Consider the following 22,467-nt stretch of genomic DNA (forward strand, 5'->3'; position numbering starts at 1 on the left):
CCGGGGAGCACATGTGGGTGCCCGGGATTCGAACCCGGGTGGGCGGGGTGCGAGGCCGGCCTTACCCTCGGGGCTACCTCGCCGGCCCCGGGTGGAGTTTCCTTTTATTTGGGGAGGGGGGACCGCAGGGTCGGTGACCCCGTGGCTGCAGCACGGCTTGCGCGGGAGGCTCGGGAGAGGGCGGCCGGGGGGGGGGGGGGGCGGCTCTAAGTCTCGGCCTCCCCGTCGGGGTCCCTCGGGAGGCGCGGGCGGGGGGCGGGCAGCACGGAGGCGGCGGGAGGGACGCGGGCCCACGACCCGCGGGTGCAGGCGCGGGGGACCGCGAGCGCCAAGGCCCGGCCGGGAGGGGCCGCAGCAGGAGCGCGCGGCGACGGGGGCGCAGGCGCGGCGGGGGGCGGGCCGGGGCGGGCCGGGGCGGGGCCGGGAGAAGGGGGCGAGCGGGGTCCCGACTTCCGGCGCTGCGGAGCGCGGCGGCTTGGGCGGAGGGTGCGGGTCGGCGCAGCCATGGTCAAGATCAGCTTCCAGCCGGCCGCGGGCGGCACCAAGGCCGACAAGGCGGACCAGGCCGAGCCCGCGCCGGCGGCCGCCGAGATCCTGCTGACGCCCGCGCGGGTGAGCTGGGGCGGGGGGCGCAGGCGACGGAGCGGGGACCCCGGGGCCGAGGGCAGCGCGAGGGGACGTCCGGGCGGGGGCAGTGGCCTCCGAGCGGAGAGGGGTCCCGGGGCCAGTAGGGGAGCCCCCAGTGCTGGTCCTGGGCCGGGGGAGCGCTGCGGGTCTCACCGTGCAGAAGCGTCGTGGCCCCCGCGCCCCCCGACCCCGCGATCCGGGGGGCAGGGGCGGGCTGCGGAGTTGGAGGGGGCGGGGGCGGGGCGTCTGGGTCCAGTCCAGGGGGAGGGGCCGCCTGCGGGGCCCCGCGCGGGGGGAGGGGAGGAGGCGCGGGCGCCGCTCCCCGGAGCAGACCCGGGGCCCCCGGGTGGGCGGAGGGAGTCTGGCGCCCACGTCGGGGGGCAAGCGGCGGGGCTGGGGGTTGTGCGGCTGCTCTGCGCCCCCCCCTCCCGGCTGAGAGCCCGAAATAAGCCGGGGCCAGCCTGGCCGCACGTCCGGGATGCGCGGTTCGGGGTTCTCGAGCCCTGCACCCGGGTTTCCCCCTCCCCCCGTGGGCGGTCCCCCCGCGGCCGGCCTCGTCCACCCTGCGGGCGCCCCCGCCTTTCCGGCCCCGGGGTCTGGGGGAGCGGGCGGGGCCGAGGCGGCATGTGCCCCGCGGTCTGGGGCGCCCCGGCCGCCCCTTCCCGGACTTAGGAAGTCTTTGTCCGCTCGCCCCTCTCCCCGCGGCGTCCAGGCGGCCCCCCAAGTTCTGTGGCTCCGACCCCGTGTTGCCCGGGCAGTGCCGGGGGTGCCCAGAGCTGGGGGGCACGGCCAGGACACTGAGTGCGGGCGCCAGCAGGAGCCCCCCTTCCCGGCGTGGCCACCTGGCCCCCAGCGGCCACTCGGCACCGGGCGGCAGCAGCGTCCCTGGGGCCGGGGCTGTGCTGGACAGTCCCTCCGACCCGCGCGCGGCCGCCCCTCCCCCGCCTCTCGAGGACTGGGGGTCTCCGCGCCTGCATGACCCCCTGCTGCTCTTACGGGGGGGGCTCACTGGGGGGGGCGGTTGCAGCTGGCTGATGGGGGTGCGGAGGCTTCAGTGTCGGGATGGGCTCAGGGTGGTCCCCCACCCCCTGCCTGGGGAGGAGTGAAGCCCCCCTGGAAGGACCGCGGGCCGGAGTGGGGTTCGCTGGCCGCCGGCCCCAAACCTGGACACTGGACACTGGCCGGTCTGTCGGGCGCGGCGCTGGCCCCGGAGGGGGCCCCAGTAGCCGTGCGGGGCGTCCACCATCTCCCCAGTCCCCCTCGGGTGCCCGGCGCGCCCCTCCCCCGCCGCATACCTGGGGCTCAGGTTTCACGCGCCGGCCACGGTGGGGGCTGGGGGGGGCTGGGTCCCCCGGTGTGGCTGGGGGAGGGCTCATTGGCCCCACCTGGACGGGTCCTTGTCATTCCTGGCCCGCCCTGGCCCGGGGCTTCACTCTCTCCTCTCCACTCTGCTCCTCCTCCCCCCTCCTCTCGCCTCTCCCCTCCCTCACTCCCCTCTCCACTCCCTCCCCTCCTTTCCCCTCCTTTCCCCACTTCTCCTCTTTTCTCCTCTCCCCTCCCCTCCCTCCTCCCTCCCCTCCTCTCCTCTCTTACCCTCCTCTTTGCTTCTCCCCTTCCCTGCCCCTCCCATCTCCCCTCCCTTCCACCTTCTCTTCTTTCTTGTCACCCCCGCCCCAACACACACCCTGAGGGGCCCACACAGCCCACAGCTCCCTGGGCCTGGCAGTGGGGTCTGGTCCCAGGCTCCTGTGGGGAGCTCTCCCAACCCCCTGTTGGGCTGTGGGGGTCGGGCTGTGGGGGTCGCTGGGTTAATGCTCCAGTTGGCTCTCACCCAGCCCTCAGCCCACAGCCGAGGCCCTGGCCTGGGGTCCCACCGTGGGGGTCCCACATGAGTACTGAGACCCGTTGCCTTGGAAACCCAGTAGCACTGTTTCTTCAGAAGGGAAGCCCCCCACACGCCACAGCCGCGGTGGACAGCCAGCCTCACCCCTGCTGCCCGTTAAGGCTTTGCCCAACCTCGAGGGGCTTTTGTCTCCTGTCACCTCTGATCCTGCCCTTTTAATTTAATTTTTGGTTTTGGGGTCACACCCCGTGGTGCTCAGAGGTCGACCACCTGAGGTGCTGGGGATCACACTGGGGGTGCCGTGTGCCCTGTCTGCTGCCCGCTGTGCTGTCTGTCCAGCCCTTTGAGCGCCTTCGGGAGTTACGGGCCACACGGGAAGTGGGGGATCGAACTGGCAAAGGCAAGGTCCCCCCCGGCCTATCCCTCTGGCCCCGCATTTTTTGAAGCCCGTCCCCTGGCTTTCCGGGGGCAGGAGCAGAGCCTGGCCCCGCCAGCCTCCCCGTGTCCGGCGGGCCAGGTGGGGCCCTGTTTGTCCACCCTTTGTCCCCGGGCGGCTCCCTCCACGAAGGCCCGGCCTCCCCGCCCACCTGGCTGGACTCGGGGGCCCCCCTTCTCCCCTGCAGCACACAGCTGGGGGCGGCAGACCCGTCTCTGCAGGGGCACTCAGACGGGTGGCCAGGGGCTGTGGGCTCTGCTTGGGGACCCCATGGGAGAACCCTCAGGACGCTCCGGCTGTCCAGTCACCCCCAGACCCCTGCTCAGTCCCCTCCCCACTCCCAAGCACCCTCAGGCCTCCCACTGTGCTTCTCTGGTCTTGATAGTGGGACCCCAGAGCAGGACCCAGGCGAGGAACCTCCCGGACCAGCTCTACAGTCTGGGGTGCAGGATGGGGGCCCCCGAAGGCAGGTGGGCAGCTGTGTGCCGTGAGGGGGGCCCCGGAGCGCAGCAGGCCTGGACTGCGGCCACGCCCTCTGTCCCCCCCTGGAGGGAAAGAGAAGGGCACTCGGTGCACCCCCACCCCCAGCTTAGGTGAGGGGGGTCAGGGACTGACCTCTGGCCTCAGCGCTTTGGGGCAGTGTAGGCAGTGCGGCTTCTGTAAGCCCAGGTCAGTTACAGGAGGATAGGCTGGGAAAGGAGAGGAGGCCCCAGCCAGGAGTTTGGCAGCGGGACTCCCAGTGCAGTGCTCCGCCACCCTCGCAGGCTCCTGGTGGCTGCTGTCGTCCCATGGCAGGGTCAGCCGCAACTTCTGAGGCCTCTAGACCTGCTGCCTGCGGGTGCCTGCGGGTCTGGGGCTGCCCTGGCGGGCTGGGCTTGCACCCCACCCAAGGCCCCCAGCAGTCGGCGCCCGTCCCTGCGCTCACCCGCGTGCCCAGAGCGCCCGACACTCCTGGCCGACGGGCCGGCTCCCAGCCGGGGCTGGGCCCTTCGGGTGTCCACGCAGCTGGGGCGAAGCTGCCTCTCCGTGTGTCTGCCTGGCGTGGGTGCCCCTGACCCCCTGCTCTGCCGTCTGCAGGAGGAGCGCCCCCCATGTCACCGCCACAGGAAGGGGGGCTCCGTGGGCGGCATGTGCTACCTGTCGGTGGGTATGCTGGTCCTGCTCATGGGCCTGGCCTTCGCCTTCGTCTACATCTACCGCTACTTCTTCCTGGCTCAGGTGAGACTCGGGGCGGGGGGCTCCCCACCCCCCACATACTCACACGCAGAGACGCGCACACACGCATGCACGCATACACACATACACTCACACACACATACACTCACACACTCATACACACACGCGCACACACATACACTCACGTACACACTCACTCACACTGATACACACACATACATACACACACACAAACACACATACACACTCACACATATACACACATTCACATACACCCACACAAACACACTCATACACATACACTCACATACATACACTCACACACACTCACACTGATACTCACATACACACACTCACACACACTCACACACACACACACATACACTCACACATACACACACATACTCACACACTCACATACACTCACATACACACACACAAACACACACATACACTCACATACACTCACACTCATACACACATACACATACACTCACACTCATACACACATACACATACACTCACACATACATATACTCAAACATACAAACACACAGTCACACTCATATGCACAGTGTCGCGTGACTGTCCCCTGACCCCGGCATTGGGCAGAGATGGCAGCTGAGTGTCGTGGGTTCTGCCCTGCCCTGGACATACGGGCTGAAAATTAGCTGGGGGTGGGGGGCGTTAGGGCCAACCTCTCACCCGCCCAGGGAGGGCCCCTGCTGGCACCTGGGGTAGCTGCCCTCACGGCCAGTCTCCGGGAAGAGAAGGTCACCCAAGGCCAAGGGCATGGAGGGACACACACAGCCCCTGTCGCCCTGGCCCTGCACCGTCTCCCAGGGCCTCTGGGAAGGGAAGTTTCTGGGCAGCTGTGTTTGTGGGTGGGGGCTTTGTCCTGGGCCCTCAGGTCCCACACGCCTGCCTGGCCAGTGCCTTCTCCTTTCTCCTTTTCCCGGGCTCCTCCACCCCCGATGGCCCACTCCCACTGTAGGGAGGGGACCCCCCACAACCTTCTCTGGCTTCAGGGCCCCCCTCCCAGCCCCCATCACAGCTGTCCCGGTGATGGATTCATGGGGTGGGTGTTTGTCCTGGGAGAGTTCACGGGAGGGGGGCGCCCCAGTGCCCCTGCGCCTCCCTCCTGCCTGATGGAGCTGCGGAGGGAGGGGGGGTGACTGTCTCACATGCTAAGGACCCCCCAGGTCTCCCAGGGTCCCACCAGAGGGGGAGCAAGCGGGATGGTCGAGCGCCCCCTGGTGGCGGGCGGGCGGGCGCGCTCCCCCCCAACTCCCGAAGGGGTTTGAGGTGGTTTGCCACTGGGGAAACTGAGGCCGTCTCAAACCCCGCACACCTGGCTCGCTGGGGGCGGCCGGGCGCACCTGACCGCCATTCCGTCCCCCCCCCACCCCCCTGCAGCTGGCCCGGGATAATTTCTTCCACTGCGGCGTGTTCTACGAGGACTCGCTGTCCTCGCAGCTGCGCACGCGCATGGAGCTGGAGGAGGACGTGAACATCTACCTGGAGGAGAACTACGAGCGCATCAATGTGCCGGTGCCGCAGTTCGGGGGCGGGGACCCGGCCGACATCATCCACGACTTCCAGCGGGTGAGGGGGAAGAGCGCCGTGCCAGGACGGACGCCCCTCACCCATGGGCACCCCCGTCCCCCCCCTCATATTCATAAAAAGATAGAATTTCTCTGCGGGCTGGAGCTGACCGCGCCTCTGCTTCCAGGACTGTGGGGGGGTGTCCGGGGCAGCCCGTGCCCGGGTAGTGGGGTCTTTGCACGGGGACGCTTTATCATAGTGACAGCTTAGGGGCCTGGTCCACGGCGCCCGGGAGGACGTGAGTGGATTTAGGCTGGGGGTTTGCATGCATGACCTTCCACCTGGGATAAGATCTGGAACAGTCCCAGCTTTCCAGAAGATTCCCCGGAGCCCTTCCCGGACCCTAAGCCCACCTGGGTTGTTTTTTTTTTATTTCGTTTGTGCGATGGCAGGGCTCAAACCCAGGGCCCCTTTGGGAGTCACATCCCCACCAGGGCGCCTCCTCCAGCGAGCACTCCCGGGCTCCAGGACTGACCTGCCCGCCAGGGCCGCGGGTCTGCAGCAGAAACAGGGATCGGGGGCGGGAGCGAGAGTCCAGCGGGCAGGGCGCTTGCCTTGCACGCAGCTGACCTGGGTTTGATCCCCGGCACCCCAGAGGGTCCCCTGAGCACTGCCAGGAGTAACTCCTGAGTGCAGAGCCAGAAGAAAGCCTGCACTCAGGCGAGGAGAGGAGCAGGAAAGCGCCCCCGGAGGTGTTCCGGGAGGGGTGAGCCTCGCCCCCCGGAGACTCAGGTGCCCCCCCCCCCCCCACGTTCAGGGCCTCACCGCCTACCACGACATCTCCCTGGACAAGTGCTACGTCATCGAGCTCAACACCACCATTGTGCTGCCCCCCCGGAACTTCTGGGAGCTGCTCATGAACGTGAAGGTGATTCGGGGGCGGGGGGCGTGCGGCCCCTCCCCCTGCAGACCACTGTGGTGGGTGCTCAGGCCAGCACCCCCGCTCCCCGCCGTGCTGTTGCCCGCATCCTAGTCTCGGGACCCTGCCCGCCCAGTTCCCACGGAGCCCACCGGCGCAGGCGTGCACTGGGCACCACCACCAGGAGGACCTGGGGGGTGGGGGAGGGGTGCAGGGCGGGGCTCAGCCGCTGATGGCCCCGCCCCCCGCAGAGAGGGACCTACCTGCCGCAGACCTACATCATCCAGGAGGAGATGGTGGTCACTGAGCACGTCAGCGACAAGGAGGCGCTGGGCTCCTTCATCTACCACCTGTGCAGCGGGAAGGACACGTACCGCCTGCGGCGCCGGGCCACCCGGAGGCGTGAGTGACCGGCCCGGGCCCCGGGGCTGCGCGCCCTCTGTTCCCGGTGTTCTCACTGCCCTTGGCACCGCCAGAGGGCTCAAGTGCCGCCCCTAGGGGCACACAGCAGCGCGGGACACCCAGCACCCCACTACCTGGCCTCCTGCCCCGTGGGCCCCCCGCGCCCCCCTCCCTCCCCACACCCTCTCACGGGGCCTCTTCTCTTCCCAGGGATCACCAAGCGCGCGGCCCAGCCCTGCAGCGCCATCCGCCACTTCGAGAACACGTTCGTGGTGGAGACCCTCATCTGCGGGGTGGTGTGAGGGGCCGGGCCCGGCCTCTCCACGCGCCCTCCGCGCCTCTTCCGGCTGCCCCTGCTTTGCTTGCCCTGGCGCCCCCCCCTCCCCGTGCTGTGTGTCCTCCGCCTGCTGCCCTGTCCCGGCCTCCAGCTCTCTCTGCCGACCCCCGGATCTGGAGGGGCAGGGGGGCGCAGAGGGAAACACCCCTATAGACGGTTTCCAAGACCATCCTCCTGAGGGCACTGGGAGAGGGAGGGGTGAGGTGGGGAGGGGAGCTCAGAAATCCCTGCACAGGTGGGAGTAACGGGGAGGGGGGGGACGGGTTGGGGGGCTTGCAGGGGACCTGCCATGGGGAACCCACGAAGAGCACAGGAAAGGGGGCCATCTGGGGGGGAGGGGGCTCTCCCCAGGACATGTCAGTGCCTTCAGCCCCCCAGGGGGTGCCCGGAGTTGGGGGTGGGGTGGGGACGAGTCTCAAGCACAATCATTCACGAGTGGAACCAAAGACACGGGTCGCAAGGGGGGGGTGGGGGTCCCTGTGGGGAGGGACAGGGTCCTGAGGGACAGGGTCCTGGGGGACAGGCCCTGGCCCCACCCCCACCCCCCATCCCGGAAGCCCAACTCCCCCGCTCCCCCCCACCCCCGCATGATTTTATTAACCCTTTGCTAGCCAGGACGGGTGCCCGCTCTGGAGGGGGTCTCCTCAAGGCTTTGTATATTTTCTCAGTTAGATCTCTACCGGAGTCTGTAGGATAATAAAGGATCTTTCACTTCTGACTTGGACTTGGGCCACTGGGGGTGGGTGGGGGGCGCCGCACCGGGCAGTGAGCTGGGTGTTTGGGGGGGGGGGCAAGTCCATCTTGGCATCTGGCCCTGGGGCCCAGCGGCTGCAGGTGATCCTGTTCCTGGGCCAGCCAGGAGCCTGGAGGTGCCCTTGGCGGGTCCAGCCCTCAGTGCTCTGCAGGTGAGGGTGGAGGAACCCAGCCAAGGGCTGTTTGTGGGCTGCCCCGGTGACATCACTGGGCGCGGCTGACCTTGGGCTCTGTGCTTGGGCCTAGGACAAGCATCCTGGGGTCTGCGCTGAGATGTGGCTCTGAGCCGCCGGGTCTCAATGGGGGGACTCTGAGTGGAACCCAGAGGAGGGACCAGGCTGGGGCCACCTCCTGGGCTCCGGGGGGTGGAGGGGAGGGTGCCCTGTGACCCTGTTCCAAAGGCGGACTTGCACACATGGTGGTTTCTGGTACCTTCGACAGCCCAACTGCAAAGGAAGCAGTCAAGATCAGCAGCATTGACTTTTTTTTTTTTTCAAACTTGGCACATTCAGTTCCAAGGGGAATGGACGGGGACAGCCAGTAACAAAACAGCCTCTGAATAGGAAACACTGTATCAGATTTGGGGGGTGCGGGGGTGTAGCCAAGGACAGGGCTGCAGTGGTGCTGATTTTGGTACAAGGAGACCAGAACTGGGGTGCGGGTTAAAGTTTGAAACAAAGCCATCAAAGTAGTGGGGGGCCAGAGCGATGCGGACTGGCCCCGGGTTCAGCCCCCACCCCGGGCCCACCGGGAGCGATGCATGAGTGCAGAGTCGGGAGAAAGCCCTGAGCGTCTCCTGTGTGCCCCTCCCCAGCCCCCCTAAAGAGGGTGGCCGAGAGGATTGGAAGATAATCTCGGGAGAGGAAAGCCTTGTGTGACCCTGATGCTCACCCGTAACAACTTGGTTTTGACCCGAGTCTGGTAGAACTGGCCAGGTCCGGCTTTCTGAAGCGCAGAGGAAAGTGCGAGAACCCGAACCACGGGAAATGCACCAGAACCAGAGTCTGTGTGGTGAAACACAGCTTGCAGGCCCGGGCTCAGAGGCAGTAACGGGAGCGAACGTGGGTGGGACAGGCACCCCGGGAGCTTTCCTTACTCCGCCAAGTTTCTGCGGATCATGAAAAATGGACCCACGGGCGCTGGAGAGGTAGGACAGCGGGTCAGGCAGCGGCCTTGCACACAGCCGCCTCCAGATGCGCCCTGGCACTGCGTCTGGTCCCTGAGCCCCACTGGGCGGGGCCCCCAAACAAAAGAGGGAGATAAACGGAGAGGAGCACTGGAGCACTGTCTTCCCGTTGTTCATTGATTTGCTTGAGCGGGCACCAGTAACGTCTCCATTGTGAGACTTGTGGTTACTGTTTTTGGCATATCGAATACGCCACGGGGAGCTTGCCAGGCTCTGCCGTGCGGGCGGGATACTCTCGGTTGCTTGCCGGGCTCTCCGAGAGGGAAGGAGGAATCGAACATAGGTCGGCCGCGTGCAAGGCAAACGCCCTCCCCGCTGTGCTATGGCTCCAGTCCAAAAAAAAACGGAGAGTAACAACAGGAAGTTCACAGTAAGAAATACAAACCAACATGGCTTAAAGGTATAAAAGTTAAGACAAATGAAAACGAAGGCGATAAATTTTACACACTTGGGGCTGGAGTGGTAGTATAGCGGGCAGGGCACTTGTCTTGCACGTGGCTGACCCGGGTTCGATCCCCGGCATCCCATATGGGCCCCTGAGCACCGCCGGGAGTAATTTCTGAGTGCAGAGGCAGGAGTGACCCTGAGCATAGGTCTCTGCCTGGTTTTACATCGAGTCAACACCTCCCGTGGGCCCCAGGCAGCAGCCTTTGAGACGTGAACCGGAAGTAAATGATCTTTCTTTCCCGGTCCCTAAGCAAAGAGGGCTGGTCTCATGTTTACTGGGTCCGCAGACTTCTGAACAACACCCGTGTGTGATGGTTGGCCTCTCTCCTCTCCTTGCTCACTGGCAGGGGCCTTCATCTAGACGGTCATGCCCGGGGCGCGCCCACCCCCCTGTTGGGGCCACATCTGTCCCCTGAGTGGAACTATTGATTTCATCACTTCCAGATGAATTATTTCAGCTCATCGCTTCTTTTTTTTTTTTTTTTGTTTTTTTTTGGGGTCACACCCGGCGATGCACAGGGGTCACTCCTGGTTCATGCACTCAGGAATTACTCCTGGCGGTGCTCGGGGGACCATATGGGATGCTGGGAATCGAACCCGGGTTGGCCGCGTGCAAGGCAAACGCCCTACCCGCTGTGCTATTGCTCCAGCCCCTCAGCTCGTCGCTTCTTGTTTCGAGCATCCTCCATACTTCCCACGGTGGACCGGATGCCATCAGCTTTCTCATCCTCCGAGTTTATTATGTCACGGCAGGACCCCGGGCCCGCAGCCTGGCGTGGGAGGGCTGGACCGGCCTTGCTTCTCTTTTTCGTTTCCTTCCCCTCTGAGCTGCACAGTATCTGCAGTGGTGCACGGGTGGAACTTTCTGGAGCTTCTGCCTCGTCCCGGTGGGAGTCCTGACCCCGCTCTGTCCTGACCTTGGGCGGGGCCCAGCTCGCCCGGCCCTTTGCAGTTTAGAAACAGGTTTCGTGAAAGCTCAGCTGAGGCTTCTTTGGAGCAGGATGAAGTATCGATCCACCTGGGGATGAGTGGGGACGAGCAATTGATTTGGTTGATTTGATCATGGGTAGAATTTGCTCCTTCCTCTTCAATAATTAAATTGTTCTTTTTCGTACCCTGCGTCACGGACTAGGACGAGTTCTCTAATCTGCCGTCGCGGGAGAAGTTGCTTTTAGAGGCTGGAAGAAATTGTCTCCTTTTTCTCCTTTTCGTTTCTGGGGTGGGGCTGGGAGTGTTCCCAGCAGTACTCGGGGGGCCCAGGGCTCAGGGTCGTCCTGACTGTCCTCAGTGGGAGGGCTGGAGACAGCAGAGTTGCTAGGGTCCCGAAAGGACACCCTGGGGCGGGGGTGGGGGAGGGGCCCCAGGGCTGTGTCCCCTACGGTGCCCCTGAACAAACGGGGTCGACCATGAGCAAGACAAGCGCCCGGACCCCTGTGTTATGCCTCTGGTCCAAGATTCCAGATTTTTTAAATGCAGCTTGTTCAACTCAGCAGTTCCACAGCTAGAAATTGATTCTAGAATATTCTCCAACAAGCCTCCAAATCTACAGGCACAAAGATGTTGATGTGCCATAATCACAGCAAACGGGAAGCAAAATCTTTCCACTGGACACTTTATTTATTATTTATTTATTTATTTATTTATTGGGTCACACCCGGCGATGCACAGGGGTTACTCTTGGCTCTGCACTCAGGAATTACTCCTGGCAGTGCTCAGGGGACCATATGGGATGCTGGGAATCAAACCCGGGTCGGCCGCGTGCAAGGCAAAGGCCCTGCCTGCTCTGCTATCGCTTCAGCCCCTATTTATTAATTTTTTTAAGGCCAGCCTGTTGCCAGTCGGAGCTGGTGCATCAGTACTGAGCAATGAGCGGGTCCAATATCTCTAACTGGGGCAAAGTTTTAGAGCCCATTGGCGAATTTTCTAGAATATTCTGAGATCCCTGGCTGTGGGGGGACGCTTCCGGGCATCCACCACTCGCTCCACTCCGTGCCCGAGAGGAGTCCGTGCTGTAAGCGGAGGGTGTGGTCCTCGCTCTCCACCCGCTGCGCCCACCCACTCTCCTCCCGCCCCCCAGGCCGGTCCAGCCAGCGCTGAGCCCCGGGAAACACCACCCGCGGCGAGGGAAAGAGGAGCTGGGCAGCCCCGTGTGGGCGTTGCTATGGAAACAGTGCCTGGGCGGTCTCCATGGAAACCGGCTTTAGCATCTGTCTGAAGGAAGTGCCCACCTGCTCCTGCTCCTGCTCCTGGACCCCAGAGGGAAGCGGGGCGGGCGGTGGGAACCTGTGGTGGGTCAGGTGACCCCCCCACGGAGCCAGAGCCCCCCTCAGCAGGGTGTGGAGGAGGCAGAGGGGAATGGTGCTAGAGGTGGCGTGTGTGTACCCGCGTGTCATCCAGTAGTGGGGGGCCGCCCTGCCCCCGCACCCCGCAAGGGACGCTTTGGACTTCTGTGTCCGAGGCCCCTCTCCCCTTTGTGCAGCTGAGCTTTGGAGGCGGAAGGAGGTGACGGGCTGGTGACAGGGACAGGGACAGGGTGCAGCCTGCTCCTCCCCGTTCTGGCTCCTGAGGGGGCCAGAGGGAGACACAACTCGGGCCTGGGGGCGCCAGCTTGAGGCTGCGGCCAGGAAGGGGCACCCACCTTCACGGGGCACAGTCCCAAGCTGGCATATCCCCCTTGCTGTGTCCCCACACCCCAGCACGGGGACCCGTGAGCACACCAAGGGGGCCCTGGTCTTCCGGGACGGGAGCCCGGTGGCCTTGCGCAGTCCCCTTGGTGTTCGTCAGGAACCGGGGTCCCGACCCCAGCGCCAACAGGAGGGAAGAGAGGCGGGAGGGGCCAAGATGAGGACTTGGGTTTTGTTGATTGGGGGCCACGCCCAGGGGTGCTCAGGGACTACTCCCAGCTCTGTGCTCAGGAGTCACTCCTGGAGAGGCTTGGGGAACCCTTAGGCTGGGTGGAGGTTTGGACCCAGGCTGCAGAGGCCAAAGAGGGCCACCTGCTAGGTCTGTGCCATCTTTCCTGCCCCCTTTGCCCAGAATCTCCATCCAGGCTCTGCCGAGCAGCTACTCTACATTTCTCATTGTGTGTGTGTGTGTGTGTGTGTGTGTGTGTGTGTGTGTGTGTGTGTGGCAGAGCTGGGGGGGGGGGGGCCATGGGATGCTGTGGATTGAAGCCAGGTCAGCCGCGTGCAGAGCAGCCGCCCACCCCGCTGTCCGACGGCTTCGGCCCTGTTTCTCGTTTCTCGCATGGCCCGTAGGATGGGGTGAATCTCAGAGTCCCCAACCCCGGCTTGCCCGAGGAAAGTGTGATCCTGCTTCTAGGGTGCTACACAGCCACAGCAATTCGAGTCCAAGCTCAGTGCATAAGGGGGTTCACCCTGGTAGCAGACTCGGGGCCTTCCGCCCGCCCCCCTTCCAGCCGGGGCCCGGTGGGTGAGCCCCGAGCCCTTAGCTGGGGGGTCTGCACCAACAGAGCTTTGGTGCCCACCACGTCCGGATTCAGACGGACGCAGAGGGGTGGAGCGGGGAAGCTGCCGCCTCGCTGTCCCTGACTGCTACAACTGTGTCCCCCCGTCTCTGGTGTCCCCTGCAGCACTCTGCGTCCATCGCCCTGGCCCAGAGAGCCAGGCCCGCGGGGCAGCGGGACGTCATCCTGAAGCAACTTAGTTCTTTCCTCCCCCCTTCCTTGGTGGCCCCCTGACCACCCGGAGCCCTGGAAGGGCAAAACACGCTTACCTGGTAGGGCACCAAAGTAGGACCCTAGCATGGCAGTCAGGCTCTTGCCCACCCAGGTGACCCCTGGCACCGCATCGGGTACCTTGAGCACTGCCAGGAGTGATCCCTGAGCACAGAGCCAGGAGTAAGCACAACTGGGTGTATCCCCCCACAAAGACAGAAATTAGGGGGGAAAAAAGGTTCAAGCAGGAGACCTACAGCATCCCCCCCGACAGTTAGAAGCATTTCATCTGTTTGTTTGCCGGGTCAGAGGTCAGGGGCTCTCCCAGCAAGTGCTCCTCTGCTAAGCCCATCCCTTTTCTAGGAAGCAAAGAGGAGAGGCTGGAGACACTGCAGGGGGAGGGGAGGGCTCTGCCCTCGCTCGCAGGGCTTCCAAGTTTGATCCTTGCAGGGCACCATACACAGTCCCCCGGACACCACAGGGGTCATTCCCCCGAGCACAGAGCCAGGAGTGCCCAGCTCCCAGCTCCCACACCCAGGCCTGCAAACCTGCCCCCCCTCCCCGCAAACGGGAAGTAAAGAGGAAGAGGAGATGCGATTTTTAAGCAGAGCTGGTCCTTGTTAACAAGCCTGAAGATTCTTGGCAGCAGTAACGGTTTCGAGGAGCTGAGGAGACACCGTGATTCAGTCTCCGATAACTCAGGCTCAGTTACCAGCCTCGCCTGGAGATTCTCAGACGATCGGTTGCTTCCTGGTTTCTTCATCATTTGCTTGGCCACCCCCTCTCCCTCCCCCCCCCCCCCGTTTTGGTTTTGGTTCCCGTGCAAGGAAGGTGACCCTGTAACAGCTCCCTGGCCCCCCTGATGTCAGCTTTACACATTTCCAAAACTTGTGCTGGAAGGGGGAAGGGGGGTTGCACGGGTTTCGCCCCCTCCTGCATGGAATCCACAGCAGGGTGCTTGCTTCTGTGGGTCAACCCCCACCCCCGCTCCCAAACCCCACATCCCTTGCACCCTCTTCAGCCACAGAGTCGGGTCATCAGACCCCGCTGTAGTACCCCTGTCCCGGAGAAGCAGTCAGGAGCCCCACGCCCCCACACTCCCCACCCCTCTAACTGGAAACCACCTGTAGGATTCTAGGCTTCCGGGGGCGGTGCTGAGGGGGGGGGCGCTTCCCTAAGCCAGCCTAGCCCTGTAGGGCGACAGCGGGAGCAGGAGGGAAGGGGGCAGTGGTGAGGTCAGGCTTTGGGGAGCAGAGCCCCCCATAACAGCCGCACCTCATTCTAATTTCGCTGCATTACCCCCTAGTGTCTTTGGCTTGGAATATTGCACCCTCAATTATTCTTACCCCTCCCCCCACCCCCTCTAGTCCAAAGCGAGGTCAGCCCGGCCAGGGCGCTGCGGTTGCTTCCCGCCGCCGCCAGGGGTCGCTGTGGACCCTGGCTCTCGGGCCCTGGCCTTGCAGGGCCCAGGTTATCCCTGAGGGGGGTCAAGAGGAGGGGTAGCCGGAGTCAGGGTGTCAGAACCCGCCTCCCCTCCTGCCCCCTCCCCCGCCCACCCGGCATTCACTAAGGCCCTGGGGCTGCCATCTCTGACAGTCCACAGCTGCCCCCCCCCCCCCAGGAGATACCCTTGTCTTCCGTTTGTCCCCAGCAGAAGAGACCCCGGCCCTCAGAGGTGACAGCAGAAATGAGGGTGAGACTGGTGACCCCATGGGAAGAGACGGGCGGGCAGTGTCCTGAGCAGGGTCAGTGAGACACCGGCCACAGATAGGAGGCGACTTCCTGGTCCCCAGAACCCGAGGAATATCCTCCCGTGGGCTTTGCTGGGGCACCTGACAGGCATCCGCCCACCCCCACACTGAGGCTGAAGCCAGAGGCCGGCCGGCAGCTCTCACACCTTCCCTGGAAATTTCTCTCCTGCTGGATCCAAGCGGTTTCTGGAGCCAGTTTCTCGCTCATGTTCGAAGAACGATCCCCTCACACACCCCTCCCCCCCCCCACCCCTGCACTTGCTCTAGGGGGAGAAATCCTTTGCTGGATTCTGCTTTTTTGGGGGCGGGGGGCTCACACCCGGCGATGCACAGGGGTTACTCCTGGCTCTGCACTCAGGACTTACTCCTGGCGGTGCTCAGGGGACCATAGGGGATACTGGGGATTGAACCCAGGTCGGTCCAGTGCAGGCCTGTGGACCTCCCCGCTGGGCTCTAGCCCCCTTTGCTGGATTCTGGTCCGCAGCATTCCTGGACCTCCTGCCCCAGGACCGACCCGCAGGGCGTCTCCTGCTCCTGTGTCGGCCCCTGTCTTGCGGGACGACACCCCCTGACTCCCCTCCAGTGCCCGCAGTGTAGGAAACTGGACGGAAAGCAGACGGGGTGGGGGGGGTCCCCAACCGGCACCAGCACGAGCTGGCACAGGCGGGGAAAGGGTGGTCTCCTTGACCTGGGTCCCCCACTCTGGGCTCTGAGGGGGGTGGGGGCTAACTAAGCTGTGCCCAGGGACCCCTCCTGGCAGTGCTGGGGTGGGGGAAGCCGTCTACGGTGCCGGGATTGAAGGGGGACCAGCCTTGTGCAAGGCAAGAGCCCTGCCCCCTCCCCACTATCTCTCTAGGCCCCCGACACCTTCCTTCACCGCCTGGGGTCTCTGGCCTCTCCAGGGGCCGCCCACGTTCTGCCCCAGAGCTGTGGTTTGGCCCTGAGCCTCACACGGCAGTCCGGGGGGCACGCAGTTCAGTCCCACGTTGTCCTGCCTTTCGGGAGCCCCCCCGCCAGAGGGGACAGGAAGCAGCTGCACACGCCAAGTGCCCCACACGGGCCCTCCCAAAGGCTGCGGCTCGGCCGTGCGTGCCTGAACCTTGCCAGAGGCGGCTTGGTTAACCGCCGAGAGAGACGGGGGCTCCCCAGAACAAAGGCAGCAGAGCCCTCCCGGTGAACCCAGGCCCCTCCGCCACGCGGGGCAGGCTAGGCTTGGAGCGCGTGGCTCTGCCTCTCCAGGCCGTGAAGCCCCCGGGGCGGGGGGGGGGAGGGACATCGCCGGGCGGGGGCCCCTCACGCCACAGCAGGAGAGAGCACAGCCTGCAGGCTCCAGACAGCGGCCCAGCTGAGCTGGCTCAGCCCCTCCTGGGGGCCCCTAAACCTCACACACACACACACACACACACACACACACACACACTCACACACACAGTCACACACTCACACACACACTCACACTCACACACACATACTCATACACACTCACACACTCACACACACGCACACACACACTCCCACACACACTCCCACACACACTCACACATACTCACACACACTCACACACACACTCCCACACACACTCACTCCCACACATACTCACTCCCACATACACACTCACACACACGCACACTCACACACATGCTCACACACACACTCACACATTCCCTCGGGCTCCTGTGTGGCCCTGAGCCTCGGGCTCCCCGAGAAGCCAGTTCTGGGCACCAAAGATGAGAGGGGGTGTGTGATAGTTTTAGGGGGTGCTCCCTACCCCCCAATGCACCTGAGCTCTGGAGACCCCTCAGTGGCCCCCGTGCCTTTCCCTGGAGGCCGGCGGGCACCGTGGTGGTGCCCGTGTGGGTGTGTGGGAGCAGCCCGGGCCGGCCCCTCCCCGCTGCGCCCCCCCCCCCCCACGGCCTGGCCTCCGCCTCCTCCTGGACTGGCAGCCGCACGCTGCCTCGGGGCCCTCCAGCGGCACATCTCTGCGGGGGCTTGGAGCTTTCCAGAGCTTTCTAGGGCTTTCTATGACTGCCCAAGGCTAATGCCAGAGGCCCGTGGTCTCCGCCCGGATCCAGATGTGAACTGCCCCAGGGCCAGGGGTCTCTGTCCCTGAGCTGGACACGCAGGCTGTGATTTCCCGAGTCTCTGCAGGCCAGGGTCGGCCGTGAGGCCCCCGGGGGCCCCTCCCCACGGGGTGCAGGGAGCGTCTCACCCAGATGCGTGTGTGCAGGTGCAGAGACGGAAGCGCCCTCTAAGAACCGTGTCTCACGGCAAGGTCCCCACCCGCAGGGTCCTCAGAAACTTAGTTTCGTCCTAAAGGCCCCCTCCCGGCACACGGGGTGCCCCAGCTTCCACGTGTGTCCCGCTCGGTCCCCTGCAGCTGGCGAGGAGGAGGAGCAGGAGGAGGGGGAAGAGGAGGGGGGAGAGAGGAGCAGGAGGAGGGGGAAGAGGAAGGGGGAGAGGAGGGGGAAGAGGAGGGGGAAGAGGAGGGGGGAGAGAGGAGCAGGAGGAGGGGGAAGAGGAGGGGGGAGAGGAGGGGGAAGAGGAAGGGGAAGAGGAGGGGCTCCCCGGACAGAAGGCTCAGGAGAAGGGGGTCCTGGCCCCGGGGCGAGCTCGGAGCTGGGGTGACAGGAAGTTCAGGTCTGACCTGGCAGATTCACCCTCTGGGGTGCGGGTGGGGGGTGGGTGTCGGGCAAGCCTAAGTCCCGCCCACACTCACTTGCAGGCCCGTCAGGAAACCAAGACGACGATGCACAGTCTCTGGATCTTTTATTGGGCAAATCGGATGAATCAAGTCCCCTGGCCTAGGTGCCAAGGTGGTTCTGTCCCAGCGTGTTTCAGGATTCTCTGGACATGGGGCCCAGCGAGGCCACACCAGTGGCACACCAGGTCACGTAAGCGGCCACGCCAGGCCTCTAGCTCTCGGCAGGTGACAGCACCAGAAATTCCAGACTTTTCAGGGACCCCCGCCCAGCAGTTGCCCTCTGTGGGGTGTCGGCCCTGGGGTGCCGTCACACCCTGACGCTGACCGACCCTGCCCGCGCCTGCTGGGCCTCGCTGCTGACCGTGGCCACAGCTTGCCCCTCCCCCCTTCCTCGGCTGGGGCCTCAGTTTCCCCGGGGCCCTCTCCACCCTCCGGCTCAGGCAGTGACGCCGCCCCCTTGTCTGGGGTGCTGGGGGCAGCGCCGTGCCCCCTCCTCCTAGCCCGCGTGCTTGGCACCCCTCGCACCCACGATGGGATAGCAGAGAGAAGTTGGAGGGGGGTCCCTAAGTGCGCCCACCCGCGGCTCTGACCCCACAGCAGGCTGGACGGACACCTTGTCCGGTGAGGCCGAGGAAGGGGTCCAGTTGAGGGGTAGCAGGACAGCAACCCGAGGGTGTGCAGACCCCCGGCCACACCCACTCTCACTCTTCCCTGATCCTTCCCGGTCCCCTTCAGCCACCCAGAGGCCACCAGAGGCCCCTTGAGTACAAGGCCTGCCTGGGGCCAGCTGGGCCTCTCTCCTTCCTGCCCTTTCTTCGTCCGGGCCCCCCGGGACCCACCCCTGCAGCTTCAAGCCTGGGTGAGGGGGAGAGTCTAGTGGGCAAAGAGCCCCTCCTTCCGCCCACCCCCAGCCCTGGGCCTCCACCCTGCCCACACACCCCGGCTGCCCGCACAGCTGTCCTTCCCGCACCTACCTCCCTTCACGTGAGAGTCTTGGCTCTGCTCCTCTTCCTGCTGCTATACCTTGTAAAGTCACCCCACCACTCCCCCCGGAGACCTCGGAGTCTCCAGCTTTCGGTCCGTCTGTCCCTGCTCTTCCCAGTCATTACCAGAGCAGCCTGTCTGAGCCCTGACCCAGCAAACCTGAGCCGTGACTCAGCAAACCTGAGCCCTGACCCAGCAAACCTGAGCCGTGACTCAGCAAACCTGAGCCCTGACCCAGCAAACCTGAGCCCTGACTCAGCAAACCTGAGCCCTGACTCAGCAAACCTGAGCCCTGACCCAGCAAACCTGAGCCGTGACCCAGCAAACCTGAGCCCTGACCCAGCAAACCTGAGCCGTGACCCAGCAAACCTGAGCCCTGACCCAGCAAACCTGAGCCGTGACTCAGCAAATCTGAGCCCTGACTCAGCAAACCTGAGTCATGACTCAGCGATCTGAGCCTTGACTCCCCCACTTACAGGAGGAGCCACCCAGGGCCCACGCCATTGAGACAGAGGCCCTGTGCCTGGCTAAACCATGTCTTCCCTGGTCGCCACTGGTGAGGGACAGCTCCCTGGACATGGCCGGCAGGGTCTGGGCAGGCAAGGACACTCCCTTATTTCCTCTGGATGGGTTCCTTCAGGAGAGACAGCTGTTACCCTCGACACCCCACCCCCATCTCCCAGCTACAGGAGAGTGGTGGGGGAGAGGATCCCACCCCCTAACCCTTCCTTGGCTTGCCACCTTCTTTCAAAGACCTTGAAGGGTCTCAGGTCTGACCAACGCCTTCCCAACCACCCCATGTCCCAGTCTCCTCCTGGACTCAGCCCTTCCTAGAACCCAGAGGACACTGGAGTCAGTCCTGACGGCTCTGCCCCAATGCCTTCCTGGCTATTGTTGCTGTGAGACTGATGGAGTGTTCTAGAAGCATCTGAAACCTGCTCTCTCTGGAAGCCCCAGGCAAAGAAGGGGTTTGACTCATGTGTGCTGCATGGCCTCCAGCCAGGACACTCCCCACCGGGGCCCACCCTGTTGATCCACTCAAATGCCCGTCCCGAGACAGAGTGCTTTCCAGAATCTTCAGAATCTTCCAGGACAAACAGGTGCATGGAGGAAGAGCGTCGCTCAGCCTCGCTCTAGTTTCTGTCTTGTGTTTTTGGGCCTGCAAGCAGCATCTGTGGACGAGACTTCACCCGCCACTGAGGCCATTCCGAGGCTCCCGCGGCACAGGGACAGGGACGCATCCAAACTGGTGCCAAACTGTGGGAATGACTCGGCCACGGCGAGCAAAGAAAGTGCTGGAACAGAAGCCGAGCTGCCGTCGCCTCAGGCCCCGCCCCCCCCCCCCCCACCGGGACAGTCTGCAGCTGGGACTTCAGGGCCGGGCGGGGGGAGTCCTTGTGGGCCAGGCTCCCTCAGCCCCTGGTGGTCACGGTGTCCTGGAGGACCAGCTGCCCCCGGGAAGGCCGGTGGGCCATGAGGCCCACGCGGAACTCCTTGATGACGAAGTAGTAGCAGAAGACGTCCAGGCAGCAGTTGACGTTGGAGAAGCACAGGGACAGCTGCAGGAAGAGGCTGATGTTCTGCCGGGCCGCGCACTGCACGATCACGCCGTTGCGCACCAGGAACTGCAGGAAGACGCTCAGGTGCACGGGCAGGAAGGAGACCACGAAGACGGCCAGGCTGGTGGCCACCGTCAGGATGCAGGCGCGCTGCTGGGCCCAGTCCTGCGTGTGAGCCCGGCGGCCCAGCAGGACCAGGATGATCTTGGCGGAGCAGAAGGCCACGATGGCCAGGGGGAGCAGGAAGCCGAACACCTCCAGGGGCACGACCACGGGCGCCGTCCACGTGCTGTTGGACAGGTTGTGGAAGCAGCGGAGCCCGTTGGCCTCGCCGTGGAAGCTGTAGATGGGGATGCTGCCCACCCACACCAGCACCCAGATGCCGCAGCACACGCCCAGGGTCTTCCCGGGGGAGCGCAGGGGCCCCGCCAGCAGCGGGAACTGGATGGCCACGAAGCGGTCGAGGCTGATGCAGCAGATGGTGAAGACGCTGCCGTACATGCTGATGAAGTAGAGGCACTCCACCAGCGTGCACAGCGCAGGGAAGGCCCGCGACTCTTCCGACAGCGCCATCTTAAAGGGCAGCGACAGCACCAGCACGAGGTCGAAGACGGCCAGGTTGATCATGTAGATGGCCGTGGCCGCGTGGCCCGACCAGCGTCTCCTCAGGAAGGCGCTGAAGCGCCGGATGGCCAGCAGGTTGAGGAGCAGGCCCAGCAGGAAGGTGGGGATGTGGACGGCCATCTGCAGCGTGCTCATCAGCGTGTCCACGTCCTGGAAGGAGCACGGCGGCGAGGCGTCCTGGCCCGGCTGACTCATGTTCCTCCCTGCAACAGCAGTGACGGCAGCCCTGAGGGTCCCACGGCCCCAGAAGCGCGGGAGGACTCTACGGACTTGGCTGAGAGCGAGAGCACAGCGGGGAGGGCGCTGGCCTTACCCGGGACCGACCCGGGTTTGATTCCCCGTGTTTGGTTTTTGAGCCACACCCTACAGTGCTCAGAGGTCACTCCTGGCTCTGTGCTCAGGAATCAGTCCTGGTGGTGCTCGGAGGACCCCCTGAGCTGGTTCCCAGGAGGGATCCCCAAACAAACCAGAACACATGTGTGTGCATTCAAAACCTCTTTACGTTTGGAAAGCATGCCCAGACCTCTGTACTTGGGTGCTTTATTGGTTTTCTTTTTTGGGGGGGAGCAGTGGGGTCTCTGCACTCAGGAATTACTCCCGGTGGTGCTCAGGGGAACTATATGGGATGCCGGGGATCAAACCTGGGTCGACCGTGTGCAAGGCAAACACCCTCCCCGCTGTACTGTTGCTCCAGCCTTGGATTTTTGTTTGGTTTGGTTTTTGAGCCACACCCTACAGTGCTCAGAGGTCACTGCTGGCTCTGTGCTCAGGAATCAGTCCTGGTGGTGCTCGGAGGACCATATGAGGTGGTGGGGATAGACCCCGGACCAGCCGTGTGCAAGGCAAACGCCCTACTCCCCTACCGGCCATGCTACCTCCCCTGTGTGCCCCCCTGCTCCCACCCATCGTGCCTGGGTTTTTTATTTACAAGGCAAGGCTTCTAGGAAACTGTTCCCCAACCGCTCACAAGAAACCACCCCGTTGTGTGGCCACCTCAGAACTCCAGGAAGTGTCTTGGAGTTTGGGAAACAGAAGCATCCACAATGGACACCGCCATGACCTGCTGCTCGGCTTGGGCTCGGGCTAAGGGATGCATCAGTCCATCACTGGATTTGGGGCTATATGGGGGGCTATAACCAAGCCCCCAGTAGCCATTAGTGGGACCGAGGGAGAGCGGCCAGGAGTATGGCTCAGGGAAGAATTACGTGTTGCAAGCATGAGGCCAATCCCTTGCAGAGAGAAAAAGACAGACAGACACAGAGGCAGAGTGACAGACACGCAGAGAGACACATCCTTAAAGCACGGCGTTAGAGTGGCTGGTAGACCACAGATTTCTATGCTTCTTGTTTGTTTGTGGTCCACACCAGGAGATGTCCAGGCGTTCCTCCTGGCTCTGCTCTCAGGGATCACTGCTGGCAGTGCTCAGGAGGACCTTACGGGACGCCGGGGTTAGAACCTGTGTTGGCTGCATGCAAGGCAAGCACCCTCCCTCTGAACTATC

General features: G+C 64.1%; 2 protein-coding genes across 2 annotated transcripts; one reads left to right on the plus strand and one right to left on the minus strand.

Moving 5' to 3' along the window:
* The first annotated feature begins 415 nt into the window (after positions 1-415).
* On the plus strand, positions 416-8,003 carry ITM2C (integral membrane protein 2C). The gene is made up of 6 exons (XM_004610805.2): positions 416-612; positions 3,984-4,124; positions 5,499-5,687; positions 6,445-6,555; positions 6,798-6,948; positions 7,159-8,003. The coding sequence occupies exons 1-6, from the start codon at positions 505-507 to the stop codon at positions 7,248-7,250; spliced, it is 792 nt and encodes a 263-aa protein (XP_004610862.1). The 5' UTR covers positions 416-504; the 3' UTR covers positions 7,251-8,003.
* A 12,192-nt stretch (positions 8,004-20,195) lies between these two features.
* GPR55 (G protein-coupled receptor 55) lies at positions 20,196-21,161 on the minus strand. The gene has a single exon (XM_004610808.2). The coding sequence runs from the start codon at positions 21,159-21,161 to the stop codon at positions 20,196-20,198; it is 966 nt and encodes a 321-aa protein (XP_004610865.2).
* Positions 21,162-22,467: the final 1,306 nt, after the last annotated feature.

The sequence above is a fragment of the Sorex araneus genome, chromosome X (assembly GCF_027595985.1).
Source record: "Sorex araneus isolate mSorAra2 chromosome X, mSorAra2.pri, whole genome shotgun sequence".
NCBI classification, from domain to species: Eukaryota; Metazoa; Chordata; class Mammalia; order Eulipotyphla; family Soricidae; genus Sorex; species Sorex araneus.

Coding starts and splice junctions, on each gene's coding strand:
- ITM2C (XM_004610805.2), top strand. CDS start 505: ATGGTCAAGATCAGCTTCCAGCCGGCCGCGGGCGGCACCAAGGCCGAC. Junction 613..3,983: donor TCCTGCTGACGCCCGCGCGG/GTGAGCTGGGGC, acceptor TGCCGTCTGCAG/GAGGAGCGCCCCCCATGTCA. Junction 6,949..7,158: donor GCGCCGGGCCACCCGGAGGC/GTGAGTGACCGG, acceptor TTCTCTTCCCAG/GGATCACCAAGCGCGCGGCC.
- GPR55 (XM_004610808.2), bottom strand. CDS start 21,161: ATGAGTCAGCCGGGCCAGGACGCCTCGCCGCCGTGCTCCTTCCAGGAC.